Source organism: Gadus chalcogrammus, chromosome 7, assembly GCF_026213295.1.
Source record: "Gadus chalcogrammus isolate NIFS_2021 chromosome 7, NIFS_Gcha_1.0, whole genome shotgun sequence".
NCBI classification, from domain to species: Eukaryota; Metazoa; Chordata; class Actinopteri; order Gadiformes; family Gadidae; genus Gadus; species Gadus chalcogrammus.
In genome coordinates this window covers 31,076,888-31,089,370 of record NC_079418.1, presented here as the reverse complement: position 1 = coordinate 31,089,370, position 12,483 = coordinate 31,076,888, and the positions used below count along the sequence as shown (strand labels likewise).

Genomic DNA, 12,483 nt, shown 5'->3' with positions numbered 1-12,483 from the left:
GAAATCAAAAATACTTCTGTTCATCCGCACCAACGGTCGGCATGGGTTTGCACTGTGACCTCCACCTTTACTGTCCTCCGGTTTTCTGATGTAGTTAATACTGTGACCTCCACCTCTACTGTCCTCACTGTGTTGTCCTGTAGTTAATGATGTGATCGTACCCTCACTGTACTCAGGCCTCGGTGCACTGCCTGGAGACGGGGGAGTACACCCACATCAGGAACGTCCTGATCGTGCTCACCAAGATCCTGCCGTGCTACCCCAAGGTGCTGAACCTGGGCCAGGCGCTGGAATGCCGCGTCCACAAGATCTGCCTGGAGGAGAAGGAGAAGAGGCCCGACCTCTACGCCCTGGCCATGGGGTAACACCGCCGTTCACCGGGGGCCCTGGAGCTCAGCGCTGGGGCGCTAGTGCTAACACGGGATAGCTTGGTTTAGCTTTAGGTATATCAAGGCGGGATTAGCCCTAGCTAAACTAAGATGGGGCTAGCCCTAGCTAAACCAAGATGGGGCTAGCCCGAGCTAAACCAAGATGGGGCTAGCCCGAGCTAAACCAAGATGAGGTTAGCCCGAGCTAAACCAAGATGAGGTTAGCCCGAGCTAAACCAAGATGAGGTTAGCCCGAGCTAAACCAAGATGAGGTTAGCCCGAGCTAAACCAAGATGGGGCTAGCCCGAGCTAAACCAAGATGGGGCTAGCCCTCGCTAAACCCATCTTGGTTTCGCAGCAGCTAAAATAAGGTAAGGTTAGCCGCAGCTATCCATGGTAGGGTTAGCCATAGCGAGTTAGCCATGCTAGCAGCGGTTCCTTATGCGTGTGTGTGTGTGTGTTTGTCAGGTACTCGGGCCAGCTGAAGGGGCGTAAGGCCCACATGGTCCCGGAGAACGAGTTCCACCACAAGGAGCAGCCGGCCAGCAGAACCGCTCTGGGCGGCCAGCAGAACGGCCCCCTGGCCAGCAAGGCCCCCGCCGGCAAGACAGAGGACCCAGGGGCCGAGGACGGAGGTGGGCCTTCAGCCGTCTGACCTCCCCCCCTCTCTGTTCCTCCCATCCCTCCCTCCGTATTGCCTCCCTCTCTGTCTGTCCCTCTCATCAGTCTCTCTGTATTACCTCTCCCTCCACCTCCTCCCTGTCTGTCTATTCTCTGTTTTGACATCTCCATAGGCTATATGGGATGTCTGGTTGGTGTCTGTGTGTGAGGTCTAGTTGGTGTGTGTGTGTGATGTCTAGTTGGTGTGTCTGTGTGATGTCTATTTGGTTGGTGTGTGTGTGTGTGATGTCTAGTTGGTGTGTGTGTGTGATGTCTAGTTGGTTGGTGTGTCTGTGTGTGATGTCTAGTTGGTTGGTGTGTGTGTGTGTGTGATGTCTAGTTGGTTGGTGTGTCTGTGTGTGTGTGTGATGTCTAGTTGGTGTGTGTGTGTGTGTGTGTGTGTGTGTGTGTGATGTCTAGTTGTGTGTGATGTTTAGGTGGAGTGTGTGATGTTTAGGTGGTGTTTTACGGTCTGATGTTTAGCTGGTGTGTGTGTGTGTGTGATGTTTAGCTGTTGTTTAACAGTGTGTGTGATGTCTAGCTGGTGTGTGTGATGTCTAGCTGGTGTCTAAACGGTGTCTGATTGGTTCCCAGATCGCGGTAAAGATAAGACTGCAGGAACAACCAAACCAGTGAACAAAGCCAACAGCACCACAACCAAGGTCACCACCAGCAACGGGAACTCAGCTCCCAACAGGTCAGTGTCAGCTTCCTGTTAGCCTGAGGCTGCGCCCTAGTGGAGGGACAGCGCTACTGACGTTACTGACTGGTGGACCCACTGTACCAACTGGTGAACCGTCTGTACTGACTGGTGAACCGTCTGTACCGACTGGTGAACTGACTGGTGAACTGACTGGTGAACCGTCTGTACCGACTGGTGAACCGTCTGTACCGACTGGTGAACCGACTGGTGAACCGACTGTACCGACTGGTGAACCGTCTGTACTGACTGGTGAACCGTCTGTACTGACTGGTGAACCGTCTGTACCGACTGGTGAACCCACTTTACTGACTGGTGAACCCACTTTACTGACTGGTGAACCCACTTTACTGACTGGTGAACCGTCTGTACCGACTGGTGTACTGACTGGTGTACTGACTGGTGTACCGACTGGTGTACCGACTGGTGAACCGACTGTCGTACTGACTGGTGAACCGACTGGTCTAATGACTGGTCTACTGACTGGTGAACCGACTGGTGAACCGACTGGTCTACTGGCTGTTGTGCTGACTGGTGAACCGACTGGTCTACTGACTGGTGAACCGACTGGTGAACCGACTGGTCTACTGACTGGTGAACCGACTGGTCTACTGGCTGTTGTGCTGACTGGTGAACCGACCCGTGCGCCCCGCAGCACCAAGGCGACCAAGGAGGACAAGGAGAAGAGCGGGAAGGAGAAGAAGAAGGAGAAGACGCCGGGCAGCACGCCGGAGACCAAGGGGGAGCGCCGCGACAAGAGGGAGGAGCGCGGCGCCGGCGGCAAGGAGGAGCGCACGGGAGGAGGAGGAGGAGGGGGAGCGGCGGCCAAGGAGGAGCGGGCGGGGCGCGAGGGTAAGGAGCGGACCCCCAAGGCGGAGCGCGACAAGCTGAAGGAGGAGAAGAGCAGCGCCAAGGAGGAGGCCAAGGAGGCGTCCCGGGAGTCCAAGAGCAAGGAGAAGGAGCGCGGAGCCACCGGCGGAGCCAAGCTGCCCCCCCCCCGGCCCGAGTCTGAAACTGAGAGGGGTGGGTGACGCGCACACGCACACACACACACACACACACCACGCCCCCGTAGGGCTGGGCGATCAATTTGATATAAATCGAAATTTGAGTTTTCGATTTAGATTAAAAAAAATCCATTTAATTTATTTTCGTTAAATGTTTTATAGAACAGTTGGATACAGATCTGTATATTATTTTAGGTTTGAACACTTTCTACTTGACCATGTTGTGTGTTTTTAAGGCGACATTTCAAAGTCGTCAGTGGCAAAGTGTTTTTTATGGGAGAGACATGCTGAATGAAAACATCGTGTTTTCAAAAAGAATCCTTTGAATAATCGGGATGTCGATATCGGCCAAAAATCATCGCGAATATGATTTTTTTTTTTTCATAATCGAGCCGCCCTAGTAGGACGTGTCCCTGAGCCTCGGATCTGCCAACCTCTGACCCCCCCCCCTCTCTCTCCCGCCCCCCCCCCCCAACAGAAACAAAAAGGCGAAAGCTGGACAGCCACTCGTCTCCATCCCACTCGTCGTCTGTAAAGGTTAGTATGGCCTGAGGTCGTGTCCCCTCTCTGCCTCTCACACCCCGGCCGCCCGACCTCCGGAGACCCCCAGCAGGAGCCAGGAGCCCCCCCCCGACCCAGCACTCATATGGACTCTTCTGTCTCCCCCCCCCCCCCCTCCACCTTTAAGCCTGATGGACTTACCCCCCAGGAGCGTTGTGTAGATGTAATGATTTTAAGAGAGCAGTATTTTCCTATTAAAGAGCGAGAGTCGTAGTGCCTTGAGAAGATGTTTTTTGTACCGTTGTGCCGCGCGGTACAGCTCGCCCGCGGCGGGGGAAAGGTCCAAACTAAAGTTTAAATCAAAGCCCCCCCCCCCCCACCCCCAGTTCCGTCGGTCGGAAAAGAGTTTTTATCGTCTCGAGTTTCACCAGCGTTGGAGCCCCCAGCCCCCCCCCGTCCCGTCCCGTCTCAGTTAACGTTCCCAGAAGATCCCGCTCAAGCACTTTAGAGGTTCCCTCGTCGTCCGTACCGGTCAGTCCCCCGCGGCCCGGTCTTACAGGACCCGGTCCCCCATCCGGGGTGCGGTGTCATCCTGTCACGCTGGTCGTCCGGGCGCGGTGGCCACGCCCCCCTCGACCCCCCCCCCCGCCCCTGGCCACGCCCCCACCCTGACGCAGATCCAGAAGACGGTTCGGAGGCCATCGGTTCCCGGTTCGACGTTGACGGATCCAGAGGTGTTCCTGTGACCCCATCAGCAACGACCCCCCGCCCCCAACAACCAGCACCCCTTTATCACCCTCACACCCCCCCCCCCCCCCCCCCCCCCAACAACCAAGAAGAGACGCCACCAGCACCAGGAAGACCCCCACACCCCCACCTGCCCTCAAACAAACGGAGGAGAGCTGAGCTACACAGCCCCTCCCCCAAAGAAATGAAGGAAAGGAGGAGAGGAGGAGGAGGAGGAAGGAAAGGAGAGGAGAGGAGGAAGAGGCGGGCGAGATGTCCCCAGAGGCGACGGTAACCATGGCAACGCTAGCGGTGTAATAGTAGGCCTGCGTGCAGCCAGGGGACGGTGTAGGCGCCGGCGTGTCTCTCCACCTGTAAGTGACTGATACTCAGAACGCATCGCACGCCGTAAGGGCTCGCACACCTGGCGCCAGCACACTGGCCCTCGCACACCTGGCCCGGTGCTAGCACACTGGCGCTCGCCACACCTGGCCCGGTGCTAGCACACTGGGGGAGGCGCTAGCACACTTGGCGCCAGCACACTGGCGCTCGCGCGCCCCGGTGCTAGCACACTGGGGGAGGCGCTAGCACACCGAGCACACCCTAGTGCTTAGCACTTTAGCCGCACACCAGCTCAGCCCCACCACCACCACCACCACCACATGCTGCAGACAGGCTCCAGAAACACGTCTCTCTGTAGACATCTCTATCTTTCTCCATGCTCAGGGTTTCCCCAAGTATTGACATTCCAGGTGTCCTGACCTTGTCCGAGCCTTGATCCCCCGAAGGTCAGAGGTCAGATCGGAGAAGAAGCGGGCCGCCTCCTCCACCTCCCCCCCCTCCCTCCCTTCTCCCTCTCCCCCTCTCCCCCTCCCCCTCTCCTGCAGCAGCTCATCTGTCATGTCCATTCATTCCTACAGGACGCTAACAACGACCCTAAGGACTCAGCCAGCAAGGTTTGACCCCTACTCTCCTACAGCCTGGTCCTCAGTCTCACCTTCTAGCGCGGTCGGCTAGTTATCTCCACCTTCCCGGTTCAAACGGACTCAAAATGACCCGGTTCTGACATGGAAGGTGTCGTTAACTAGACGATGGTCAAAGTATTAAACTCTTAAGAAAGCGTTATCCTTTTTGAGGGTCATGGGGTCACAAGGGGATGGGCCTGTAGTGTTTCGACCTCTGGGTTCCATCCCTCATGCTGCTTCAAGATGCAGACAGTCACTTCACTTAAGAGTCACTTCACTTCTGTTACAAGAGCTAAATGGTTGAAGCTAATTAATAGCATAGTGTTTAGCGTGGAGCCGTCAACCAGTTGTTCCCCGTCGAGGCGGAAAGAACGGTGACGCCTTAATTTTTTAAAAGTGTTGCGGGGAAGCTTGTTCACGGGACGGTGAGGGCAGTAGGGATGCAGCCAGCGGTCGGGGACTAACCCACCAACCCTCCTCGCCCCCAGATCGGGGGGGGGAGAGACACAGGCTATTACAGGGAGCTACTCTTGAGGTCGTATCTGAAGGAACCTCACAGCTTTCACCTTAAAAGTCCGGATTTAGATTTGGTTCTGTCTACTGTCTCTATCGTGTCTGTCTTTTCTCTCTGTCTGTATTTCTGTCTTGTCTCTCTGTTTGTCTTGTGTCCGTCTGTCTCTCTGTCTCTGTATTTCTGTCTTGTCTCTCTGTTTGTCTTGTGTCCGTCTGTCTCTCTCCGTCTTGTCTGTTGTCTTTGTGTCTCTCTCTCTCGCTTGTCTCCCTGACTGTTTCTCCCTGCCTTGTCTCTCTCTATCTTGTCTCAGTTTCTGTCTTGTCTGTTGTTCTTTGTCTCTCTCGCTCTCTCTCGTCTGTGTGGACTCTGCCTTGTCTCTCTCTAGCTTGTCTCTGTCTTGTCTCTCTCTGTCAGTCTTTCCGTCCGTGTTTAGTATTCACAGCGTGTCAGATGGTCAGTTTTGTGATTTCTTAAATATCCCAGATTTCTGATTGTACCGACCCGAGCCAGCCACCAGGGTTTAGTTTATGTCGGTGTGTATTGATTGGATTGGATATGAGAATGTTAAGGCAGAAGGACCACTAGGGGTCAGTATTGAGCATCCTGGACCCGGTGTTGGTCACATGGTTCTAGTGCGCAGGGGTGTCAGAGCCGGGGGGAGGAGGGGGGGAGGGGGGCCGTCTCCTGCCTACCGGTGTGTGTGTGTGTGTGTGTAACGTGCCCTCGTCTCCGCAGCAACACCCCGGCTACAACTGTGTGTCGCGCTCCAAGAGCAGAGAGAGGGAGCAGGACAAGAACGACGGCTCCACGCCCCGCGGGAAGGACAAGAAGGAAGAGAAGGAACGCAAGGAGAGGAAGAGGGTGAGTGGGGAGACCAGGGGGTGACACGGGGAGGGAGACCAGGGGGTGACACAGGGAGGGAGACCAGGGGGTGACACAGGGAGGGAGACCAGGGGGTGACACAGGGAGGGAGACCAAGGGGTGAGATGTAATGAGGCCCCGTCCACACGAAGCCGGCGGAGGTGAAACCGAAACCGTAAACTTCTGAAACCGCCCTCGGAGGTGGTTTCATATCTACCCGGTTTCGTTTTGGATTCGTGTGGACGCCTGAAACCGACTGAAACCGCAAACCATGACGTCATCGCCCCACCCCTCGACCCTCTAGCCAATGACTGTTAAGCCCGCGGAGTCTCACCCTTTATGCGCATGCTCGCCTCTTCTTCTTATTTATTTTCCTTCTGGATTTCTGTAGCAGAAGCAGCGCCTCTTATGGGCCTGGAATGTGTACTACAGCGATTCTACACATCTAGCCGGTTTCGCTTGACTCCGTCTTTACGGAGATACTCCGAAACCGGATAGATCGAAACCGGAACAGTTTCGCCCGTTTGGGCTTCGTGTGGACGGAGCCTTAAACGTGTGGAGACCAGGGAATGAGAGGCTGTAGTGAGACCAGAGGGCGAGACCAGAGAGAGGGTTTCTGGCGAGACCGGGGAGTGACGCTGTGGTGAGACGCGTGGCGACGGGGAAGTGAGACCCTAGTGACCCGTCCGTCTCCCTCTCCTCAGGACCACATCATCAGCGACCCGGAGGTCCCCCTGGAGACCAAGAGGAGGAAGGACGAGAACGGAACCAGTGAGCCTTCATCACCATCATCATCATCACCACCACCTTCGTCACGTATCTCACCCCACACACGGCCTCCATAACCCCCCGCCTCACTCTCCCCCAGACTCCTGCAAGAACAGCAAGAGCACCAGCCCGTCCTCGGACGCCCCTCTGTCGGTGGAGAAGGAGAAGACCAAGCGCTCCAAGTCCTCCTCCAAGGAGAAGAGCGACTCTGTGAAGCCCGAGAGGACTTCCTCTGGAGGCAAGAAGGTCAGCCCCCCCCCGGTACTTATTATTATTATGGTCTGGCCCACGCCACACACACACACACACACACACCTGTACGGACTGTGGGGACATGAAGGGAACGCATCGAGGATCTGTGGAGGGACTACCAGGTTCTGCAGTGACGGGGAGCAGAGTGAGAGGAGTCGCACCCGGGGTCATAACATGTTGGGTGGGGAGTGAATAGTTAGAATCACATTTCAAGTGCTATCCAGATTAGGGCTTTGACTCGGAACTTCGTTATTTGAATATAATTTGAATATCAGAAAATAAATCAAAATTCGAATGAATATTAGGCAGCCCTTAATATTCGAACCCGTTATGGGCAGGCCAAGAGGGAGAGACGTCGGAGAACCCCACGCAGTCTATTCATAATATTGTAATGACCACGGAAGAGGCAGTGAATGAAGTATTGATTAGACAGCGGTTTATTAGAAACCTAATAAACCGTTGGAACGCGCAAGACCGGTAACCATAGCAACGCCGGTAAACAAACCTCGCGAAGCCCAATCCAGGTCTTACTGAAGGCATTTAATGGTCAAAATATTATTAATAAATATTTGAATATTAATAAACAAACGAACTTCGAATATGATTTTTGGGCAAAAGTCAAAGCCCTAATCCAGATTCCACAATGTGTTTAAATTCCCGAGCAGTGAGTTTTGAAGCGCGTTCAGCACTGCTACAGCAGGAGATGACGATGCATCACAAGAGGGCTGGGGCGGGCCAAAGGGGGGGCTGTAGACATTGGGCATGGGACCAAGGACCCTCCGGCTGGGGGTCTGACCCCTAACCTGCGCCCTCCGGCCTCCCGTCGATACAGTCCCCTGGTTCACGCTCCTCCCATCATGTTGTCCTCCTCTCGGAGGCCGTCCGTCTTCGTCCGCTGTCCAGCTCTCCGCCGCTGGAGGGCCGGAGAGGGTCCAGACGGAACCACACCGCTGGCGCTGACATCCATGTTATCGTCTTTCTCCAGGAGTCCCGTCACGACAAGGAGAAGTCTGAGAAGAAGGAGAAGAGAGACAGCAGCAGTGGAAAAGAGGAGAAGAAGCAATATCCTTGAAATTCATTTCTGGACCTGTCTGCCTGCCTGTCTGTCTGTCTGTCTGTCGCCTACTCCCATCTGTCTGTCCTTCATCCTCCCTGACTGTCTCACTCCGTCTGTCTGTCATCCTCTGTCTGTGTCTTAGTTGGTCTGTCTGTCATCCTCCCCGTCTGTCTGCTTGTACGTTGGTGTCTGTCTGTCATCCTCTTGTCTGTCTGCCTGTCTGTCATCCTCCCCGTCTGTCTGCTTGTATGTATGTTGGTGTCTGTCTGTCATCCTCTTGTCTGTCTGCCTGTCTGTCATCCTCCCCGTCTGTCTGCTTGTATGTATGTTGGTGTCTGTCTGTCATCCTCTTGTCTGTCTGCCTGTCTGTCATCCTCCCCGTCTGTCTGCTTGTATGTATGTTGGTGTCTGTCTGTCATCCTCTTGTCTGTCTGTCTGTCTGCCTGTCTGTCTGTCATCCCCCCTCTCTGCTTACACGTCGGTCTCTGTCCCTCAGTCCGTCCCTCCGTCCGTCTGTCTAGAAGCTGCTCTTCTAAAACAACATGGATGTTTCCCTTAACGTGATCACTCATAAATCGTCAGACAAGCACCGATAGTGCGCTCCCCCAGGGTGCAGGTAAGACCCCTCCTGCTCGCCTACTGTCTCCATGTCTCTCCTCACGGTCCTCACGGTGTCCTCCTCCTGCAGAACCCGGGACGCTTTTATCAGCCCCCCCCCCCCCCCCCCCCACCAGCCCTCCATGTCCCGGACCAGATCTTCTTTTTGCTTTCCGTTGTCCTCCTGCCCCGGGAAGAGGTCCGCTGTAGTTTGTGAATCTCGGCTCTCCATGTTTTTATGTTTCATTTTAAATGTATTTCCTGTAGATCACCTGAAAGTGTTATCATTTTTTACGCGAGAACCCTGCGTGTCTCGAGTCTCTGCGTGGCCTCCGCCGTTAGACCGCGCCCGCCACCCCCGCCAACCCTTTTAATCCGAGTGCAACGGTGGATACATGATACTAAGGACCATCTTGTATATTATGTGTACAATAATAAAGAGGGGGACATGGAATTGCAAATCATGTTTTTTTTTGTTTGGTTTTTTTTTGTTTTTGATTTATGTCACAATTTGTTCAGTTTATTTGTGTTTTCAGGTTTTTACATAATTTATAAAATGACAAAAAAAATGCCAGTTTCATTCTCCCTGAAAATGCCGAATTGTAAAATAAAGAATACAAAAACCCCACTTCTAAAGTTCTGTACTGGATTGCAACTGTTTCAAGTAACTTTTTGGAGTTTTTAATCTGCTGTACTCAACACGTGTACACTTTTTTAAAACCAATAAATAATGAATTTCTTAGTGTTACTTTGATCTGGTCTCATGCTTTTATTTTGTAAAACCACCGTGACGATTCCTTGGTGATAAAAATTCTTGCACCAACGAACGCATACGATAACATTTTAAATGTAATGTTATGCATTGTATAATAACTAGGGTTTGGAGATTCATCAGGAAGAGCCCTATTATTTACACAAGAAAAAATCCAGGCAGATTTATTTAGTTGTAAAATCTCCAACCCTTTAATCTAAGGGCCTAATTAAGCAAGTCAGTTTTAAGAATTTCAATTCACAAAACATTTTGGTGGAAAGTACTCAAACATGTAAGCAGGTATTAAATACAACCAAACAATAAATATACAGAACAAAATATCAAAAAGTTACTTTTATTTAGGAAAAGAATGTAATAAAAGTATTTGTACATGGGCTGTCCTGTGTCTACATGCCACTCATCCGTCTGCTAGCAATGGAAACGGTTCCACTTGGGAGGGATTTTTAATCTTTTAACTTTACGGTGCAGTTTGGTTAAGCCATTAACAGTTCAACATGCATTTAACTTGGGGAGAGAAAATCAAAACAAAGAAAAGGTTCAGCCGTATATGTGAAGCATCTTTATCTCTATCTTGATAAACATTTAAAACATATTTTACTTCCACCTCATGTTCAACCCCAAACGCAACGAGATGTGATACAAAACTCCACTGCAGATGGGGCTTTTCAACTCCATAAGGGGGGTGGAAGAGATATTAAATATAAACTTTATTAAATGTGTAATAGTACATTTTGTACAGAATGCAGTGTTATTTTGGATGACGCCTCCAAGTGCTCTTTCAGAGCTCCTGGCCGTGAATGATTCCGTCTTATGTTTGTCGCTGGGCTGGATGCTGAACGTATAAACCAGGTATCTCATAGCTGCACTTATATTATCTTCTTTGGCTTCAGGGATGAGCAGGACCAAAGCCATTTGAGTGGACACCCAGTCTCAGTATTCACATCTTCCGATAAAATAAAAAAAAACATGTCATCACTATTAATGATCTTAGTCTATGAATTAAATTGTATTATAATATAGCACTGAAAATAAAACCTTATTGTAAAATAAGTAGATGACTTCACTACTCTAAGTATAACGTTAAACCCAAACTCAAAAGTTTTCACCACAAAAATGTCTGCAGAGGATTCAAACTATTCAACATGTTCAACAATGTTCAGATCGAGGACCGATGGCTTTTCGTGAAAACAAAACCTAGAAAGTCTTCCACCCAGGGCCGGCGATCGGCATAGGCGAGCTAGGCGACCGCCTAGGGCGACAAATGCGTTGGGGGCGCCCTCTGGTGGCGCCCTTAATTAAAAAATATATCAATTAAAATATACGACGCGAACGGAGAAGCGAGGGGGCGCGTGAGCAATTGTCAGGGCGCCCCCCCCCCCCCCCCCGCTCGCAAGACCTGTCCAGGGCGCAAGTTGATTTCGAGTCGCCTAGGGCTCCGAAACGTCCAGCGCCGGCCCTGCTTCCACCGATCTCAACTTATTAGTCCTGAAATGTCTCTTCGTCGAGTGAGTCCAAGTGAAGTTTGCATTGCCCTGATGCCGTGTTCGGTAAGGCACTACGAGAGTCAGATCGCATGTTCGATTCCCCGCCGTACGCCCGTCAACCTCCACGGAGGTCAGGAGGAGCGGTGCGGACAGCAGGCTTCACCAAGTCCAGAGCCGTCTAGCAGACCAGCCGTAGTGTGTGTGTGTGTGTGTGTGTGTGTGTGTGTGTGTGTGTGTGTGTGTGTGTGTGTGTGTGTGTGTGTGTGTGTGTGTGTGTGTGTGTGTGTGTGTGTGTGTGTGTGTGTGTGTGTGTGTGTGTGTTTTCAGGGTCCAGCCATACCATTAGGAGGGACGTTTCCAATCTGCAAAGCAATTAGCAAACATAAAGAAAATCATAAGGAGGTTTGGCAGATCAATCATCATTTTAAAACATTCTAATTTGATATAACACACATTTCATTGTAGTGTTATTGTTGAAGAATAAGTTATATTTTTGCATAATGTTTTAAGGTTAGACTCTTTAAAAAGGGGCCTGATCAGTTCTAGCACTTCTATTTTGCTATTGGTTGATTACCGGGCATTGGCAATTACTATTAGCGTTGACACTGAATCCAGTCTGACAAACCAATCCACAAATGCGGATTAGTCTGGAACCTCTCCGTTCATTATTGCTTTCCAAAGTGAGTTATCAGGCGCAAACAAAACGGCCTCTGAACCAATAAATCCAATCAACCAATCGGAGCAATGCAACTTGTGACGCACCAAACAATCAGCAGCAGGTCGGCTCGGCAGGAGACCTACCGAGGCTAGATCTTGACGCTCTCGGTTCCGTACACGTTGTAGCCTTCCCGGTACGTCGCGAAGTTCTGCGTGTTGGCTGGAGGCGCCGGTTTAAAGTTCTGGGCGTTCTTGGCCAGCTTCAGCCGTTTGGTTTCTTCCCGGGACTTGTAGCAGAACTCGATGAGCGCCACGGTCATGGCCAGCCCCAACCCCCCGACCAGAATGTAGAAGACCCCTGCCACGTTGCTGAGGCTCAGAGCGCTCGTCTTGTCCTGGCGACAAGGTAAAGCAAAGCGATGAGGGTTTCTCATGGGCCCCTTGTTAACTCCCCTAACTCAGGCTACTCCCGGTCTAAATAGACTAACAGTAAACCTAACTGCCTTATTAACCCTCTACCTAAACCCGGTCTGACCGACCTACAGTACATCTAACTGACTTATTAACCCTCTATGGAGCCCGGTCTAAACGAAC

General features: G+C 51.9%; 2 protein-coding genes across 5 annotated transcripts in view; one reads left to right on the top strand and one right to left on the bottom strand.

Moving 5' to 3' along the window:
* Positions 1 to 9,057, top strand: part of thoc2 (THO complex 2) — a 32,568-nt gene extending 23,511 nt beyond the window's left edge. Inside the window, exons 28-38 of one of the 4 annotated variants that reach the window (XM_056594185.1) lie at positions 177 to 361; positions 837 to 1,003; positions 1,623 to 1,725; positions 2,384 to 2,751; positions 3,214 to 3,272; positions 4,883 to 4,918; positions 6,177 to 6,302; positions 7,007 to 7,073; positions 7,171 to 7,316; positions 8,308 to 8,384; positions 8,948 to 9,057. In XM_056594185.1, coding sequence (XP_056450160.1) covers positions 177 to 361; positions 837 to 1,003; positions 1,623 to 1,725; positions 2,384 to 2,751; positions 3,214 to 3,272; positions 4,883 to 4,918; positions 6,177 to 6,302; positions 7,007 to 7,073; positions 7,171 to 7,316; positions 8,308 to 8,384; positions 8,948 to 8,975 — 1,362 coding nt within the window. In that variant the 3' untranslated portion in view covers positions 8,976 to 9,057. Of the gene's footprint in view, positions 1 to 176; positions 362 to 836; positions 1,004 to 1,622; positions 1,726 to 2,383; positions 2,752 to 3,213; positions 3,273 to 4,882; positions 4,919 to 6,176; positions 6,303 to 7,006; positions 7,074 to 7,170; positions 7,332 to 8,307; positions 8,385 to 8,947 lie in introns of all 4 variants that reach the window. The other 3 variants (XM_056594184.1, XM_056594187.1, XM_056594186.1) reach the window with 3 other exon arrangements.
* A 2,921-nt stretch (positions 9,058 to 11,978) lies between these two features.
* The window catches only part of gria3a (glutamate receptor, ionotropic, AMPA 3a), a 58,654-nt gene continuing 58,149 nt past the window's right edge, over positions 11,979 to 12,483 (bottom strand). Inside the window, exon 15 of the mRNA XM_056594629.1 lies at positions 11,979 to 12,284. Within this exon, the coding sequence (XP_056450604.1) occupies positions 12,039 to 12,284 (246 nt within the window). The 3' untranslated portion in view covers positions 11,979 to 12,038. The remainder of the gene's footprint in view (positions 12,285 to 12,483) is intronic.